The sequence below is a fragment of the Leptidea sinapis genome, chromosome 16, assembly GCF_905404315.1.
Source record: "Leptidea sinapis chromosome 16, ilLepSina1.1, whole genome shotgun sequence".
NCBI classification, from domain to species: Eukaryota; Metazoa; Arthropoda; class Insecta; order Lepidoptera; family Pieridae; genus Leptidea; species Leptidea sinapis.
The window spans coordinates 2,336,561-2,350,721 of NC_066280.1; the positions used below are offsets into that span (position 1 = coordinate 2,336,561).

Genomic DNA, 14,161 nt, shown 5'->3' on the forward strand with positions numbered 1-14,161 from the left:
TTAGGATTCTTGAAACACCCCAAAAATTGAGACATAAGATGTTAAGTCTCATTTGCCTACTAATTTCACTAGCTACGGTGCCCTTCAGACTGAAACACAGTAACGCTTACACATCTACTGCTTTACGGCAGTAAAAGGCGCCGTTGTGGTACCCATAATCTAGCAAAGGGATCGTTATATGAAGATGGGGATCCGGAATATGTAACATATTTAAATGAGTTTAGACATTTTTCTTTAGAATTTGTGCATATATATTAAGAAAGCCTTGCAAAAGTTGTATGTTTTATAAAGTAATTGTAAAATATATTTAAATGTATGTTTTCATGTCCGAATTGTCCGAATGTAAAGATTTTATAGCGTTATCATCTGCCTATTATATTGATAATGTGGCATGTATCGTAACACATTTTAAACTGCGATTCCAAGTCACTGCGCCCGTCACACGGAGACTTTAAGACAAACTGCTTTTTCATATGCATACGGCTGCCGTCTTAACGGCGGTAATTTGCCGTGTAGGCTCTTTTATATAATACACGGTTTACGTACGGTTGCTTTGCGGTGGCGAGAAGTGGTCGCAGTTCTACCGAACGTTTACTCTTTGCGTCCGTATTCATGTGAACATGGCTATATGATACTACAAAGACGGCTGCTACGTCAAATCTGTGTTTCTAAAGAATAATAAAATAAGATAAGAGTTTAGATAAGCACGGTTGACAGACGGGCACGACACGGTCACCGTGCCTTGACCGTATACATGTGATAAGGCACAAAGTGCTTAATATGTGTTTACCTTTTTGCGGCAGAAATAAACATGATATTGACACATTGACACTTGACACTAATAGTACATCAATCTGTCCACGTGGCGCCAAATCGTTATGGTCTTTGATTCCCTCATTCACAACACACACTACTGATGCTATTACTCACCTTTAACCGGTCTGTTACAAACTATACAGCATACATACGCGTGCTTCAGTATAAGCAACTCCGCTAAGAATTTAAAAAAAGAACAGCCAATACTTTTTCCAAACAAAACATTTCAAATTACCATAAACAATCAGAATTTGAAATTTCTGCACGCTTAGTTGCATCTGGTGCATCACATTGTGAAGTAACTGAAATTAGGAGCTTCTCGATTTTTCTATTACTTGATTCCTTTATGGAAACATTTGGAGAGATATTCCATTTCGATGAGTTCATTGAAAAGTCCGCAGTATGCCCGTCTGGCGTTGCGCCAGTACTACCGCACAGATTATTATCTTTGCCTGTGTGCTCAATTGTAATGATGCAGTGGGCCAAACACACCCCATATAATTTCCTCCGATATCGGTTATCGTTTTAAAATGACTATTCGTTTCTCTTGGTACTTCAATAGCAACTGAGTTGCTGTTACTGTTTGTTTCTGTAATAGTTCGGGGAAAAAGTTTTGAGTGAATGAATGAATGAAAATACTAATTCATTGCACTAAAAACAAAGTTACAATTGTTATTTATCAGTTATGGTAGTAAAATTAGGTGACCTTTTCGCTATTCAGCGATCTGTACCAGGTAACCTACAGATGTAGAAGATTTCATTTACATATAAATTGATGTAAGGCAATAAATTAACATAATCTATCTTCTATATATATAAAAACAAATTGCTGTTCGTCTCGCTAAAACTCGAGAGCGGCTGGACCGATTTGGCTAATTTTGGTCTTGAATTATTTGTGGAAGTCCAGGGAATGTTTAAAAGGTTTGAATAAACATGAAAATGCTGGAAATTAAATAAAAACAACAATTTTTATTTTTCTCCATCGTTCAGAAATCAAATTGAAAGAATAGTTTAAAACGAATAACTAATTAGAATTTTTATGTCTTTCTAAATTTCTTAGGAGGTAAAAAATAAACTAAATTTTAGCTAACTATAGTTGGTAGATTAACTACAGTTGTTAACTATCTATCAGATTATTTTTATGTAGATTGATAAATCTTAAGTTTTGTCACAAATTAAATTTCTGAACCTAACCATAATATTTGACATTTGACAGCCTAAATGTCGATCATTCCTCTATATCGATCGGTACCTTAGACAAAGAGTACTTTAACCGATTTATCAAATATTTTGGAATACCAAACAGAATTTTTAATTCAGCAATGCAAATGATAGCTTAAAAAAAACTAAAAATCACGCTTTTATAAATAAACCAAACTAATAAGCGTGTTTTTTGTTTTTTTTTTAACATATTTATTTTATTGATCTTTTGTGATGATGGCACTTTACTGCTAAGTGCGCGAGAACTTTTCTCACTTTGATTAATTATAATTAACGACGCCGAGTTGAAGCAGCAATCAAATGTGTGAAAAGCTACCTCACGTGCTAACCGCAATGATGACCAGAAGAGACAGATCAAGAAAATAGTCGTATTGCTATGTCAGGATTGCGTTTTTTAGTGAGTAACAATGAAGTACATAGGCTTAGAATGCAACGAGTTCGAGCACATCAAACAGCCATAATATTGTCATTCGAGCTGACAAAACACCTGCCACAAGGAGGTTTAATTCACCCACCATTGATGAAGTAGCTGTTATCATTGTGGGAGAAAATTTATAGTCTAAAGCAATTCTTCTTATTTCCAATATTTGTTTTGTATGGACATATTTTAAATGTTTGACAGTTCTGCTGTGAAACAATTTCATTACAACATTACACAGGGTGCTTATCTTTCGAAATGATTCATGATGTTTTGAAATATTATTGACAAATACATATTATAAACATTATTTTATTTATTGTATGCAGAACAACGTCTGACGGGTCAACTAGTATAGGTAATAAAGTAAAGTAAAGTATGCATTAATTCATGACAACACAAACCATATATGCATAGTAAAATTAGAATTGATTGGAATTGATTTCCAACACTGATTTTCAGTAGGTACCTACCAAGTCGACCTGTTGACAGCAGCTGTAGACAACACGATTCCTTTTGTTACAGGTTTTAAAAACGAGCGTCTAAAAATATAGTAGAACAAGAGAAGAAACTAAAAAGATTGAATACAAACACTCATACATGTTTTTATATACACCTTACATTTATACTGTTAGATATACAAACCAAAACGAAGAAAAAATATTTTAAAAGAAATTTACAACTTCAAATATAATAAGATAAAGTATATAATTGACACACATATAAATATACTACTATACATTTTCAATAGAAGAATAAATGAAATAGTTTCTTATTAAGTTTTTAAAGGCATTGAGCATCTGAGCTTTTCTTATATAAATAGGAATAGTATTCCACAGTTTGATAGCCTCAACCACAAATGAATTCGAAAAAAAAGTCATTTTTATATATGCATGTACACACTTGTGATAAAGTCTCTTTGGATGCACTATTTGCAAAGCAAAAATTTGTATCTGTATTTGTATGAATTGGGCCATGGGTAACGTAAGAGGCGACTAAGGACATTTACCAGTGGGAAGCTTCTTTGCACAAGATTATGGGTACCACAACAGTAAAGCAGTATTTTGTAAGCATTACTGTGTTTCGGTGTGAAAGGCGCCGTAGCTAGTGAATTTACTAAGCAAGTACTTAACATTTTATGTTTCAAGGTGACGAGCGCAATTACAATGCCGCTCAGAATTTTTTGGTTTTTCAAGAATCCTGAGCGGCACTGCATTGTAATAGCCAGGGCGTAATTACCGTCAACTGAACGTCCTACTCGTGTCATCCCTTATTTATTTATTTAAAGGTGCTCCAAAAACTTTCCGTTCCAGTGTATCAGTCAATTACAGGTGCACAAAACATAAATGAGAATCATTTCTATTGGGTACTTATATATAACACAAAGACTTATACAGTATATAAAAAAAATAAGACGTCTTATTGTCATAAAAAATACGTTTTATTCATGTTAATATATTTGTAGGACGTCCGGAGCCAGTTGTGACGTGGCTTGTTAATGGAAAGCCAATGCCAAGATATATCGGTGTTAAGACAGACACGCATGTGATCGTCAATCGCCTAGAACTTCAACACCTGAAGAGAGAAGATCTCAACACTACATTCAAATGTCGAGCATCGAATACACACCTAGTACCACCACAAGAAAAAGTTGTCAGGCTGGAATTAAACCGTAAGTAATTATTAGGATTAGCGCTAAGGGAACATTATTGATTGAAAACGAACCCTAAACACCATCATGGGAATCTTATGGGTTTCGACAGTAAAAACCACGAGTTAGTATTGGATAGATATTACCTGGAATGAGCTATATTATAAGTAAAAAAAGTAATCAAAAGTAACATACCAATTAAATAAAAGTCACAACCGCCATCTTGGATCTCAAAATGATCGTAGTTGTCACGCTTGAAAACCTCAAAAATGATACCCGTATTGATTTTATTGAAAAAGTCACATCCACCATCTTGGATCTCAAAATAGATGTGATATTAGTAATTGACACTCCCGAAAACCTCGAATATGATACCCTTATTGATTTTATTGATGAAGTCACATCCGCCATCTTGAATCTCAAAATAGATGCCATTTTCGTGTTTATTGATACTCTCGAATACCTCGGAAATGATGATTGCCTCGTCTAGACATGCTAGTAGGGAAGAGTTTCTTAAGACTGTGGTAGAAGAGAAACTTCAACGAACAAAGTTTCAAAACAAAATATATTTAAAGTTAATTCCCGTCATTATTTCAAATACAATATTTCAGAGAAAAATGAAAAAAAAATATTTTTACCAAATAATATATTTCCAAGAAAACCATTCAATAAGATGTTGTTTAATTAAAAAAGTATTTCCGAAAAAAAAAACACTTAATAAAATGATGTTAAAAATATTTCAAAAAATAAATTTAAACTTAACATTAATAATTATATTAACAAAACAGCACATGCAGTATGAACCATTTCGATACATAAAAATCTTACGATTTTTTTTAACGTTTCGGATTTTTGTTTCCGGCAACAAAACTTCGCAACGCCCTTTAAGGAACTTCGCTCCAAAAAATATTCAAATTATTTAATGCACAACTTCATAAGATTATCGAAATTATACGCAGCAATTTTGCCCAATATTTAGGGTGGTCGAGGGTCATACAAAGATCCGTGTGCAAATACAAGGACATGCAAACATATCTATTGTCTATGGAAATTGAGCTGTCTGTGACGCAGCGATTTAATGACGAAGCTCAATCTAGACATGTGTATAAAATAAAATAATTCATATAATTCTAGTTATTGTTATAGTTAGTATTTAATTAATTCATTTAATTCTAGTTACGATAATTGTTATTTTTGGAGTTTCTCCAACCTCTCACCTATAGCTATGTATGTAATTATACACCTACCTTGGCTGACACCAACTCCAAAAATAGCAAAAATAGAATCTAGAATTAGATTAATTAATAAGTTTGTTTGAAGTACACTAAGTAATAATTTGTCTAAATGTGTTGATCTACTAAATTTTGTAGGAATGTAGCAAGGAAGCACATTGCAATTTTGGACAGAAATTCTGCCACAGATCGCACCCTTACTGTAAGTTATCAAGGAGTTCCATTGATCATCATATTCGACTACGATAATTACTTGACCATAACGACGTTACGGTGGGCGACTCAAATAGCCGGATAGCGTAAAAAAGATTCAGCCAAGTATTGTTAATTTGCTCCAAAGAATTGAAGAGTTCCGTTTCTTTGTCATGGATTCCACAATCAGAACCAAACCAAACTCTCATCAAACTACCCTCAAAGTACATCCTTTCGAATAAAAAACGAATAATCGAAATATTTTGGCGTGTTATTGAGTAATTATTCCAATTGTCGCGCACATACTTAATACAAATTTTAGACTTTTATAGCTCTCTCATGGATGCCATTGTCAGATATGAACCAAATTGCAATGGGGCTACACAGAAAGCACCAGCTTTCAAACAATAAAAGAATCATCTAACGATTTAGATCAGATCCCAGAACTTTCAACTAGGTGAACCGATGTTCACCTAGTCGAAAGTTCTGAGGTAACAAACATAAAATAAAAAATACCGTCCAATTGAGATAAAGGAGGGGTCCTTTATTGAAGTCGGTTAATAACTATGATAATATCTTCCTTTTATAAATATATCACTAATATCATATCAAAACAAATAATTTTCCACACAATATATTATACAAATTAATCTTTATTAATTTTATTGCGATAAAAATTGAAAACTTATTGATTGTACTTGCATGACAGTTCAAGCAAAATAAAATTAGAATTTAATAATTATTTAAGGTTAATTATTATATATACCTTTTTCTATTCTTATTAATCTTTTATAAAAATAAAAAATAAAGTCTTTAATGTAAAAACTGCAGGGCTACATTCATACTAAATTGAAATTCACAAAATTTCAATACTAGCATTATCACAGTCCAACTAAAAGTCAAAAAATGTTCCTGCAAGATAACAATTCGGTAGGTACCATAAGTATCTCAAATATATAAAATGAGCATATGTAAGGAGGCTAATTCCCAAGAAGATTATATCAGCTGTAAAGATGGGGCTTTATAAAATTCACTAAAGCTAATGAGGAGCCCGGCTATCCAATATCGAGCGACGGTAACGAACCAGGAAAATGTACGCTAAATTCGTGTTTTAATGCATAAATTTATTTACCTTCTGTATGGAGCCCGTTTTATTCCTTTGATACTATTTTGTAGCTTGATTTACTATGCATGTAGTTTTATCGTTATTTTTGTGAGAACATCACTATTATCAGCGTTATATTATAGTGAATTTATTATTTTTTAATTTCATCATATTCCAGGTTTTATTTTTTTTGGTCTTTTTGTTTTTTTTTTTATTGGTATTTTAAAGCGATATCCCTCACTTGTGGTATTAATAATACAAATTTAATTTATAAATAAAATTTATGAACAATGCGGGACTCGAACCCGTGACCTCTTTCAGGTTCGGGTTCCATCTCTCTACATGAGAGTTGAACAAGACATACAAGATTTATCAACGATACGTCACTCGAACGATTGGCATATAGGAAGAGCGTTCACATAGAACGCGAGAGATCGCGGCTTCATTTCCCGCATCAGTCTTTACAAATTTAATTTGTATAACAATTTTTTGAATTATTAATTAGAATTCCTGAATTTCATCTTTAAAATATACAATTTGTTGCAGTACCTCCGCTTTCATTGGCTTTATTAAACCGCCCGCAGCAGTTATTGGCCGGTTCTGCCGCAACATTGATATGTGTATCAGAGGGAAGTAGACCACCAGCGATAATAACCTGGTATAAAGACAACAGAAGCTTCGAGACAGAAAAGGTATGATTTCATACTTTTGTTGATACTAAGCATTCACGTTCTTTTATGAAAATAAGGGACGAGACAAGCAGGACGTACAGCTGACGGTTATGGATACGCCCTTCCCATTACAACGCAGTGTCACTCAGGATTCTTGAAAAACACAAAAATTCTGAGCGACACAAAACTATGTAACAAACATGACGTTGTTAATCATTTTGTTTAATAATTACGTTTCAATTGTTAAAACAATATACATTGAAGAACAATATACATTGAATCGGGGTCTCTGTCCCGGGTTCGAATCCCGGTAGGTGCAAACATTAGTGCGAATATGGATGTTTGTTTCAGAGTTTTGGATCTTTATGTGTATTTATGTATACTTATGTATATATATTTTTTAAGAATATAATAAAATATATATTATTAATGGACAAGAAATTCTAATCTTGTTTGTACTTAGTTAAGTATTTGCATGCTAGGTATGGTGCTAGGAAATCATGTTAGCTTATTATTGTGTTATAAAACCATTGAACACCGTGTTTTAGGCAAACAAATATATTATTATTATTATGTATATTGTATTAAATATATCGTTGTCTTGTGCCCATATGGTATGCCAAGTTTGGGGCGAGATAATTTGTGTAGAAGTGTGACACTATAATATTACATTTTATGTACTTCTCATGAAACTAGAAAGAGCCCAACGTGCAATATTAAAAATAGCAAACAATAAATCGTGTTGATATTCAACAAACACCCTTTACTCAGAGCAGGGTGGTACACATCCTCGAATAAGACAAATAATTATCTCCTCTACATTACTTATATTCCACAAAAGTGCAAAAAAACAGGCACGAATTTCTCATCTTTTTCTTTTGAGTTATCACTTTAAAACAACAAATTGTTAAGTTTTGCAAGAGCGACATCTCAAGTCAATTTCCTAATATGCAAATACTGGGGTTGATCAGGTTATCAAGTACTGTAAAGTAGATCCTGTAGATAAAGCCACAACCTGAGAGCTAAACAACCTTAACAAGATTATATCAACGATACGTCACTCGAACGGATGGCTCAGTTGGTAAGAGCGCTCGCACGCGAGATGTTGTGGCTTCGATTCCCGGAGCATTCATAAAATTTTATTTTCAAGTTTTAATTGTGTAATAAATTTATTCCCAGAAGTGAGGGTTATCACCTCGAAATATAGCAAATTTTTAAGTTATTGCCGTTCATTAGATAATATTTGCTGATAGACAGACGGTCAGAGACACAACGGGTTCTTACCTTTTGAAACGGAACTCTTTAAATGATTATAAATCACTAACAAACTATTAAAATTTTAGATGTGATTATGATGTTTAATATAAATTTCCATAGTATTGATTAATATGGAATGTTATATCACTATCTAAATAGACCACAAGCTAACCACAAAACCACTGCATTAAATACTGTATTTGAATATATTTAAAGTTCTCGCTCAAATAGAAATGCTTATATTGCTAAACAAATACAGCCCATCTGCGTTTGGTTGGTATTTAGCAAAAAACATAATAAGTTGCATAATTTTACGTAATTAAAGTCTGAGTAAGGTCTAAGTTCACTCTATTGGTCATAGCTAAAGTTTCCAACCTATAATGTCTGAGTTGTTTTAAATCTATGATATATTCTAAAGTATTCATTTTAATGATATACTGTAAACCGTAATAATTACTAAGAAAATTACTGTCGAAGAATGCTGTTAATTAAAAAAAAAAACAAGATTAATACTAAATTGGAATAGATAAAAATAAATTTCTTAATCATACCACAGATTGGGAATGGAGCGACTGCCATCAGGCTATATTATATAAAAAGTTTAATTGTGCGATATTATTTTGTTACCATATTTTTTATCAAAACAAAAAGCCCGCTGAGTTTGTTGCGCCCGTTCTTCAGGTCTGAGGCATTCTTTTTGGAATGGGTGGTAGTTTTTGACTTTCAATAAGTGATGTCACATCCTATTTTGAATAAAAATATTTAAATTTAAGTTTTGGTGCTAGTCTTAATAGCCAGGTTACCCAGGTAGTTTGAGTAGTTACTGAGTTTAAGCAAACGTATGTAAGTAGGCATAATATCGAGGAGGAGGTATCAAATACTTTTCGTTTCATGAAATGAAATGAAATTATTTATTTTGCCTTGGAATAGGGTATGTCCAAATCTTAAGTATTACAATGTTGCCTCTATCCAGCTTAAATTAAAAGCAAAAACTTAAAACTTATCTAAATATTCATATTATTGAAAGTATAGATTTTTCAATCCAATATTTTTCCAGGTCTTGCCCTGTACTTTTCCCGGGGCGTAAAAAGAATAGGGGAGTCCCAGGCCCATGGGTGTCGTAAGAGGCGACTAAGGGCTTTTTAGAAGTGGGAGAGTCACGTTGCCGTCTTTTGACGTCAGCACAATCGGGCCAGACTCGTCCGGGTTAATTACCACACTCGCACAGAATACCGGCGTGAAGTAGCGGCCTAGTGCCGCTATGTTTCGCATAGGTTAGTGTCGAGGACCGGTGGCCATTCCCCCCCCCCCCCTCCACCCGAATATGACAGCGGTACTAAAAAAGATTTTACCCCAGGAGGGTACCGGCTCTACCAGAGTTGGAGAATCCCTCCCCGGGCACTCTAGCCCGGGCTGCCCTTCGTATTCTGGGGAGGGCACAGAACCGCGCATGACCAAGGACAAACGAGGCAGTATCACCACGGCACCCCGCTCCACACTCAACGTGGACTTTTGCAATATCAGGGGAATTCACTCCCATTTAAACGCCGTCCACCACCACCTTGAGACGGCGCAGCCGGCCTTGTGTTTCCTTACTGAGACGCAGATATCTCGACCTAGCGATACGTCATATTTAACGTACCCCGGGTACAAAATTGAGCACAATTTTTTGCCTCATGCCGGGGTATGTGAATACGTTAGGGAGGATATCTGCTGTCGCCGTCTCGGCAATTTTGAGGGTGGGGACCTGTCCAATCTCTGGCTCCGCGTAAATTTAGAGGACGGCGTCCGCATCTATGTGTGTGTCTACAGGTCCCATAGTGGTAACGCAGAAACCGATCATCTCATGGGCTGCGTTCAAGCGGCAATTGACGACGTACTTGCACAGATTCCCTCCGTTGAAATCGTAGTCTTGGGTGATTTCAACGGGCACAATGCCGAATGGCTTGGATCACGTACCACAGACTACGCAGGGCGATCTGTGCATAATTTTGCATTGGCGTATGGTCTGTCCCAATTGGTTGAGTCGCCAACGCGGCTCCCGGATGTGGATAGCCACATGCCGTCCTTATTGGATCTTCTGCTGACTACACATCCCGATAGTTACCAGGTCTTTGTCGACGCCCCTCTCGGAACGTCCGACCATTGCCTGGTCAGGAGTGTAGTGCCTATCCGACGCCAACGTCGCAGACCACCAGCGACCCACCGCGTTTGGCACTACAAGTCAGCAGATCGGGATAGGATGCGTTCCTTTTTTGCATCCTACCCTTGGGGCAGAGTTTGTTTCCCTTCGGATGATCCTAGTTCCTGCGCCGTTGCAGTAGCCGATGTGATACTACAGGGTATGGATATTTTTATACCAAACTCTGTAGTACCCATCGGTGGCAGATCACAGCCCTGGTTCGATGCGTCTGTTAAAGCAGCATCTCATTGCAAAAAACAGGCTCGAACTTGGGTTGCGGCGCTGGGCACAAAGGATCCGAATTGCACAGTTCTTAAGAGGAAATACAAAATCGCCCGTGCAAAGTAAAAACACGTCGTCAAAATCGGCGAGCAGCTTTCCAGTTACCCGACCGGAACACGCAAGTTCTGGTCGTTGTCGAAAGCTGCTCTTGGTAACTTCAGCCAGCCGTCCATGCCGCCGTTGCACATGAGGAATGACACCCTGGCCCACACGGCAAAAGAGAAAGCCGATCTCTTGTGCACTCTTTTCGCCTCCAACTCGACTCTTGACGACAACGGAAAAACACCGCCGACCATCCCGCGGTGTCAGAGCTCTATGCCTGAAGTACAGTTCAGACAGAAAACTGTTAGGCGAGCTCTGTTTTCGTTGGACGTCAGGAAGTCGAGCGGGCCGGATGGCATTTCTCCAATCGTGCTTAGAAAGTGTGCCCCTGAGTTGACGCCGGTGCTAACGCGTTTATTCCGGCACTCTTATTCTAAAGGCGTAGTCCCTGACTCAATGAAGTCAGCCCTTGTCCATCCGATCCAAAAAAAAGGAGACAGTTCGGATCCGGCAAACTACAGGCCTATTGCTATTACCTCTCTGCTCTCCAAAATCATGGAGAGCATAATTAGCCGTCAGCTCTTGGTATATCTAGAGGGTCACCAGTTGATCAACGACCGACAATACGGGTTTCGCCATGGTCGGTCGGCAGGTGATCTTCTGGTATACCTAACACATAGATGGGCAGCGGCTATTGAAAGCAAGGGGGAAGGCCTGGCAGTTAGCCTGGATATAGCGAAGGCCTTTGATCTTGTATGGCACAAGGCGCTCCTCTCCAAACTTCCATCGTTTGGGCTTCCCGAGAGCTTGTGCAAGTGGACCTCCAGCTTCCTCACTGGGCGCTTCATACAGGTCGTTGTCGACGGATATTGCTCGAACCCGAAGCCCGTGAATGCTGAAGTGCCCCAAGGCTGTGTGCTGTCTCCCACGTTGTTTCTTCTGCATATCAATGATATGTTGGACACCTCCAACATTCATTGCTATGCAGGCGATAGCACTGGTGATGCCGTATATACTGGCTTTGCAGGTCTCTCTCTGGAAATCGTCGACCAATGCCGGGAGAAACTTGTGTCTTCTATCGAGTCCTCTCTTGAGAAGGTCGCGGAATGGGGAAAATTGAACCTTGTCCAATTTAACCCCCAGAAGACTCAAGTTTGCGCGTTTACCACAAAAAAACCCCATTTGTCGTATCACCGCTCTTCGAGAACACTTCTCTTAAAGCCGCGCCTAGTATCGGAATACTGGGTCTCGAAATCTCGAGCGATTGCCAATTTCGTGGTCATCTGGAAGGCAAAGCCAAATTGGCTTCAAAGAAACTGAGCGTCATTAATAGAGCACGGCAATACTTCAAGCCGGCCCACATACTAGCGCTCTACAAAGCGCAGGTCCGGCCACACATGGAGTATTGCTGTCATCTAATTGAAAAGTCATTGAAAAGTACAATGTACACTTTTCCGTCAATATTGTATTAGACATTGAAGGTTCGCGACCAGCAACAATTTTTTATATAGACGGCATCCTCTGCAAAGGAGCCTCCCACTGGTAATTATGCATAATACATTACACTTGGTAAGGTGAATATGATCCTCCAAAGCCGTCTAAATGGTTTGCCGGAGGATCGTACAGTACGATCATTATGTAAAATTAACTAATTCTAGGATTTAATAGTTGTAACAAAAAGTAAAAATAAGTAACATACATTCCAAAAGGTATTATTTTAACATATTTTTAAATTTGTTATAGGATAGTTTCTAATATGATTCTGATTTTGAATTAAAAATATAGTTTGGATCCTTCTACATCAGGAAACAAGGATTGATAAAGTCTCTTCAATATCAGCTACTAACACTCAAATTTGGTAAATGTGTCCACGGTTCAAATGCGTGAGTTTTACATTTGAAATTGGAAAAATAAATCAAATTTAGAATGTATGAGACTATTATTAATGCAATAACTATCAAAATTCGGATTGCATTCGATAGTGAGCCGTTGAACGAACGAAACTAACTGAGTTACGGCATTTGTTTTGTTTTGTGTGTTGTATCAATAACAATATAATAAATTATTATATTTAATATAACTATCAGAACTGACAGACGCTGTTCTATCAATTTAAAACATAATAATTAAAAATTTAAAACGCGACGTAGGTAATTAATGAATTCAAATTCAAATATTTTAATTCAAAATAGGATTTAATATCACTCATTGAACGTGAAAATCTAGTACCCATTCAAAAGAGACTGCTTCAGATGTGAATGAAGAACGGGCGCAAGAAACTCAGCGGGTTTTTTTTCATAAAATATGCTGACAATGTAATATCTTATAATAAACATTTATATTTAAAGAACCTGAGGGTGTTCGCTCCATTCCCAGTCCGTAGCATCATTAAGAAAATAGTATATGCTTTAGTAACCTTTCCCACACAAACGTTTATTAAAATTCTTTTAAATTTCGTAACACATTTGTTTTGTACATATTCTGTGATCATATTATAAAGCATATACATCGCCTAATAAAATACTTACTAACTCGACTTAACCGAGTAGTAGGCATAACAAGTTTAAGTTTGTTCCTCGTGTTAACATTATGATTGTCAGTTTCTAATGAATGAAAGCCTTTATTTGCAAACAATACATTACATTAACACGGCAGATGTTTTGTTCATTAATTTCTTTATTTTTGGCCCCGTCCAGATCCTTCCTTATCTGTCTATCCATACCAGTTCTTCTCCAGATGGTTTCTGCCACCTTTTTTAAATCATCTTCCCATCAAAACAATAATATGTTATGTTTTTAAAGTGGATTAATACACAAATAAAATTTGAAAAGCAAATTTTTATGAACGATGCGGGACTCGAACCCACGACCTCCGGCGTTCCGTGCCGGTGCTCTTACCAACTGAGGCAACTGTTAGAGTAACGCCTCGTTATAAAATCTTGTTTGCTTTGTTCACTTCTATTTCTTTTCCCTATCTAGGGTACAATTCAATAACATCATTTGTCAATTTTCCTTTACTTTTATTTTAGTTTCTTAACACTAATTTCAATATTTTCTACTTTACTTTTTTTCCTTATATTAGTAGTTTATTAG

The 14,161-nt window shown here is 36.5% G+C and overlaps 1 protein-coding gene across 1 annotated transcript in view; it reads left to right on the forward strand.

The window, feature by feature from the left end:
* LOC126968591 (hemicentin-2-like) overlaps positions 1-14,161 on the forward strand; it is a 217,764-nt gene that overhangs the window by 174,594 nt on the left and 29,009 nt on the right. Inside the window, exons 6-7 of the mRNA XM_050813600.1 lie at positions 3,921-4,127; positions 7,182-7,327. Of these exons, the coding sequence (XP_050669557.1) occupies positions 3,921-4,127; positions 7,182-7,327 (353 nt within the window). The remainder of the gene's footprint in view (positions 1-3,920; positions 4,128-7,181; positions 7,328-14,161) is intronic.